The sequence below is a fragment of the Microcebus murinus genome, chromosome 6 (genome assembly GCF_040939455.1).
Source record: "Microcebus murinus isolate Inina chromosome 6, M.murinus_Inina_mat1.0, whole genome shotgun sequence".
Lineage (NCBI taxonomy): Eukaryota > Metazoa > Chordata > Mammalia > Primates > Cheirogaleidae > Microcebus > Microcebus murinus.
The window spans coordinates 72458245-72464358 of record NC_134109.1 but is presented as its reverse complement, the minus strand read 5'-3'; the positions used below and the strand labels follow the sequence as shown (position 1 = coordinate 72464358).

Genomic DNA, 6114 nt, shown 5'->3' with positions numbered 1-6114 from the left:
TGATTCAAGATTATGACTCCCCAGTTCTACTAAGTGAAGTATCACAGGAACGGAAAAACAAGCACCGCATGTACTCACCAACAAATTGGTACTAACTGGTCAACACTTAAGTGCACATATAGTAATAACATTCATCGGGTGTCGAGCAGATGGGGGGGAAGAGGGGATGGATATATACACACCTAATGGGTGTGGCGTGCACCATCTGGGAATGGACACGCTTGTAGCTCTGACTCAGGTGGGGCAAAGGCAATTTATGTAACCTAAACATTTGTACCCCCGTAATATGCTGAAATAAAAAGAAGATTATGGCTCCCTCGTGGTGACTCCTAGTTTTTCCAGGAGTTCACATGACGGCTTCTTAACTTCCACATGGCTGATTTAACATCTTCATTCCTCAGGGAGTAGATGATGGGGTTCAATAGGGGTGTACAAACAGTGTAAAAGACGGAAAGAAACTTATCCACAGGCAGTCTGCTGAAAGGCCATATGTAGAAATAAATGCAAGGTCCGAAGAAAAGAATCACCACTGTGATGTGGGCAGTTAATGTAGAAAGTGCCTTGGATGACCCACTAGAGGACCTGCGCCGGACAGTGATCAAAATGATGGTGTAAGAAATAATCAAAGCCAGAAAACAGCTCAGTGATATCAGGCCACTGTTGGTTAGGATCATGATTTCCATTTCATATGTATCTACACAAGCAAGCTCTATCACCAGGGGAAGGTCACAGAAGAAGCTATCTACTTCATTGGGACCACAGAATGGCAGATCCACTGTAAAAGCCAAGTGGCTCACAGAATGAAGAATACCCACAGCCCAGGAAATACACACAAAAATTATACATAGCCTCCGGTTCATAATTGTACTGTAATGCAGGGGCTTACATATAGCTATAAATCTGTCATATGCCATAGCTACAAGCAACATCATCTCACTTCCAACAAAACTATGAAGAAGGAATATCTGAGCCATGCAACCCTCAAAGGAGATAGTCTTGTGCTCAAAAAAAAAATCAACAAGCATCTTGGGAGTGGCAAAGTTAGACTGGCAGATGTCAATGAAAGAAAGGTTACTGAGCAAGAAGTACATAGGAGAGTTCAAATGAGAGTCAGAAGAAATGATGACAATAATTATGACATTGCCTAGCACTGATGTCACATAGACTATAGAGAAGATGGCAAAAAAGAAAAGCTGAAGTTCCCAAGAATTAGACAGTCCCAAAAGTACGAACTCAGACACCACTGATTCATTTGTGTGAGCCATGTATCCAATCTGCAGTTACCTACATTGAAAAAATCAGGACAATATCACAATGATTGGTATTACAATATATCTAGTTTATACATAAAATATGATATACTTTAAATTGAGTCAATTTAATTTAATGAAATATATACATATATAATCAACTAATATTTAACACTCACAATTCCTATGAAAGTTGGAAAAGTGTTAAAAAGAGGATGAGATATGAATCTTATCATAATTACAAGTGAATGATACATTAACACTATAAATATTAATAAAATGAAAGATTATGCCAAACTGGTATGACTTTTTAAAGGTTTGAAATTTGTTAGCCAAAAATGAAGGAAAAGGCTATTTCAGGCAGAAGGAATAACAGAGACAAAGATAGAAAGGTAAAAATATTAAAGACATTCTGTATTCAGGGACCTGTGAGTTGAGTGGCCTGGCTAGAGGAGAGGGCATGCAAAGGAGAAATAAAAGTTCAGTTGGGAATGGTAGATCAACAGCAAACAGAAGATGCAATTAGACTTAAATTCAAGGCTAAATGAACTAGATTGATGTTCTTGAAATTGAGCATCATAATGTGCTTGGCAGTGTTTCAAGTGTAATAGAATTAATTTACCATATTATGGAATGAAGGGGCATTGTTGACACTGAAAGTTTCTCTGAAGTCAAGAACACTTTTTTCATCCTCTTAAAAGCAGTTAATCAAAGTTCACCTTCTGTCACACAAAGGCCAATAACTTATGAATAAGCCAGTAACTACTGATGTGTTTTCACTCTCTTTCTTCAGACTCTGCCTTTTATTCTATTATACATGCTTGACACACATTAATTTGTCAAAATCTCTAAAACCTTTCAGAAATGTTCCTTTTGAAAATAGTTCATGTAATTACATGTATCATGTACATATAATCAAACACATAATGAATTCTCAAGAGAAAAAAGTTAAGTACTGTGTAAATCGCCTCTTAAACATTTTTTTTGACATTTTGCTTAATATATGTGGCTACTTGGTCCCAGAAGAAAACCCTATATGACCTTCCTGAAGTGATTCAGGAAATATTTTTAACTTTAGCTCTGTGTATCCAACAGTACACAATAGATATTTATCCTTATACTGATTAAAGCTCTGCACCCTATATTCTTCAGTGGTTTGTTAGGTCCTGGTTATGCAGACATGACTAAAATAATAAACATTTAATATTTTAAGAGTAAAAACTATATAGGTGACCCTAAACCAATTTTAAAAGTATTTCCACTGTTTACAAGCTTTCCCTATGTAATTTTAACCTGGATGTTGAAGCACTAAATCTTGTCCTTTCAGGTGCTTCCATGTTTGCATTTGGTTTTGATTTATAGTTTTAAGAATGAATCAAAAACTTAAGTTACTCAAGAATATAAACAGATCAATGAGGCATGAACTGACCTAAGTACAAGCTTTCATCATGGCAGTATCATCACCATGTGGAAGATTCAGGGCAATTGCTGGTGCATCTAATCATGATTTTACATGGGAAGAGGAGAGGAGGAGGCAAACAAACATTGGAAAGGAAAAATGCTCATTTCTAAGACTAAAAAAATTCCAAAAGAGCTACAGTTATAAATTTAAAAAGAGAAAATTTGACACCATGAGGGACAGCTTATAGCATTCAATCCACTGTGGAAAGCTTATCAAACATTATGGTAATTTAATAAGATGATATTATAATTTCATAGGCTGAGAATCATTTATTTTGCTATTAAGCCCAGATGTGACTGAGTTTAGAAAATGGAACTGGATTATCTCTAAAGCTTCTAAACTTCTAAGTGCAAAGTCATTTATGTTATGGCAATATGTGGAGTTTATAAAAATCACTTAGAATTCCTTGGAAAACCAACATAGAAACCAGAAGCTTCTCCATTAAAGAATCCTTAACTTTGTTATTGCCACTGTACCTCAGAGATAGAAGTGTTTTCAGATCCCAAAATACACCATAAGAGAATTTCTCAGTTCTTGGTATAAGATCAAGTTGTGTACATAAGAGTTGATGTTACATTAATATCCATCTCTAAAATGTATAATATCCATCTCTAAAACTCTGAACCCATAAACATGCATAATTTTTCTAGTCCTTATTTTAACATATAATATTTGATTCCCTATAAGTCTAGAAGCAAAAAGAAATAAAGGACACCCTATTGACCATTACTTTACTTTGTACAGCTAATCCCCTCTTCATTAAAAGCAAATTTTGATAGTCAGTAAATATTTGTTAAACTAATGGCTAAATATTATAAATATTCTCTTTGAAAGCAGAAAAAGGGCATAGAAAGATAATGGTTGTAACTTATTTCCCTCTGTTTATCAGATTCTGCTCCTATTCCTATAAGATTGCCTAAAACCAGTGCAGTGGGAGAATCATATAGACAGAGAAGTGGAGAACAGGAATTTGCCATTCCTAGATGGAATTTTCAATTTGGCCAAGATAATAAGAAATTCCCCTTTGCTATCTTCTACTTACTATTTTGCATCTACAAGAGGATTTACCAATTATTTCTCTAGTCCAACAATATGTTCACAATTCATGTTTAATACTTACACTTTAAAAATTTTCTCTCTTTCACTTCTTCCTTATTTTCTCCAAATCTGGTGTCTCCCACTTTGTTTCTAAGCTCTGCACTTTCTGCTATGAGTCTTCACCCTGAAGATATTTTTAATGTGATCTTGACTTGGTGCATTTTAACCTGGTTTCCTGCACTACACTGTGCTGTGCAGAAACAAGCCTCTCAGGTCCTGCCCTGAGGTAGAGGGCTCTGTTCCTCTGGCTCTCAACCACACAATTATAACGCCATAAGGTAATGCAATATAAAGCCTTTGTCCTCATTCCAAGAAACTGATTTCATTGGTGGAGCAAAGCATCATCCTTTAGAGATCTGAGGTCACGCTGCATTGGGAACAATTATGTTTCATAAAATAATTTTTCCAGTAATGGAAAAGCTTTTTGTTTTGTTTTATAAACTATTGAGTACATAGGAAAGCAAAAGATAACTTGATTTTAACTGACTTTCAGTCAAAATAATTTTTTGACCCCTAACATTCTGCTAATGAAACAATCACACAATCTTACAAGTGATCACCTAATCTCAGGGTGGATTCCTCCAGTCACGAGGAGCCCCCTACTTCACAAAACAGTTTAATTCTGCTGTTAGAGTGCTCAGCTGGTTCTACCATTGTTAGTTTAAAGAATAAATCTATTTCCTCTTCAAGATGTTATTTCTTCAAATATTTGAAGGTGCTCTCATTTATTCCATAAGACAAATCTTTAATTTCTCTCCCAAAATATATCAACAGTCTCTTCACATATATTTTACATAAGTTTTCTATATCTCCAAAAGTTCTGATAGAAATTTCAAGTGACCATATATTTTTTTCTTTTTTTTTTTTTTTGTTTTAAGAGACAGAGTCTTGCTCTGTCAGGCTGGAGTGCAGTGGCATGATCATAGTCTATGGCAGCTTTGAACATCCAGGATCAAGCAATCCTCCTATCTTGGCCCCCCAAATAGCTAGGACTATAGATGCATGTCACCAGCCCTGGCCAATTTATTATTATTATTATTATTATTTGTAGAAATGAGGTCATCCCATGTTGCCCAAGCTGGTCTAAAACTCCTGGCCTCGGTTGTTCCTCCCTCCTCAGCCTCCCAACTCTCCTCTCTTTTGATAGAATTCCAAAATTAGAAATAAATGAACACACATATATTCCTGGGAGAGTTAATCTAGGAATTTAAGTTTACACTAAGGTGTAAATTACTGTTATGCTACCCTTACTCAAAACTACATGTTGAGAACAGAAAAGGGCAAAAAGTGTCAGACTTTAGAAGAACTAGGTTGCTATGGAGGGAGCAAAAAGTAGGTGGGATGGGAGAAGAGGAAACACCCAAGGTTTCTTCAATATTGTATTGAATGATGGTCCTGTCAGGGGTAGAGTCCTAGGTTAGCTGGAGTTGGGAAGATTAGAGGGGAAAAATCAAAATGTAAAAGTAGTGTTTTCATTTTTGGCATAAAGGAGAGACTAATGTTTACACTAGTCTATTTGACTCTTATCAAATTGAGGGATTAGGGAGAGTAAACATTAAAAACTATAATCAACTTTAATAAATCCCCTAATAGTTTCAAAAACAAGGCTAGAGATCCAGCTGTGGGGGCCAGGTCACCAAGTGAATGTATGTTTAACATTGATTCTTTTTCCCTAAGCATTTCATATTTGGTCCAAATGCAAAGAGTGTTTCAAAGCCACTCATAGCACGGACTAGAGTCTTCGGTGTTGAAATGGTTCAGCTTTCTAGATTCTCCTCTCTTTTCTACAACTCATAATTTTAAAAGAAATCATAATTAATCCAACCAATCAGAAAGTCATTAAATGAAAGATTTGGAATGGAAGTTCATGATTAGGTGTCATACTATATTTTAAAGCACTGTTAACTATTGGGAAACCACGTGGGATAGGCATAATTGATGTTGGGAGAGAGAGCTAATAACCCAAGAATCTCCACATAAGCTTATGTACTTATCTTAAATCAGTAGATTGGCTATCCCCTGAAGTTGAGAAAATTTAGTTTCAAATTCTTAAATACTAGTCATCTATATTGATCTTTTAGGCATGCTAATAGGGAAACTAAGACCAGAAAAACATCTAAATTGATGCCCACCAAAGAATTGAGTTCATTGCTTTCTTTCATTGTATTCATGTTCTCTTGTAACCAAAGCAGTGAATGCATATATACTATCCATGTAGTACCCATATTTTATTTCTAGAACCAGTAATCATATACATGATTTTAAGATATATTTTGATATTTAAGTTTTGCTTAAGTGATATCT

The 6114-nt window shown here is 35.4% G+C and overlaps 1 protein-coding gene across 1 annotated transcript; it reads right to left on the bottom strand.

The window, feature by feature from the left end:
• Positions 1-329: 329 nt before the first annotated feature.
• Positions 330-1265, bottom strand: OR4K1 (olfactory receptor family 4 subfamily K member 1). Its single transcript, XM_012752882.2, has one exon. The coding sequence runs from the start codon at positions 1263-1265 to the stop codon at positions 330-332; it is 936 nt and encodes a 311-aa protein (XP_012608336.1).
• Positions 1266-6114: the final 4849 nt, after the last annotated feature.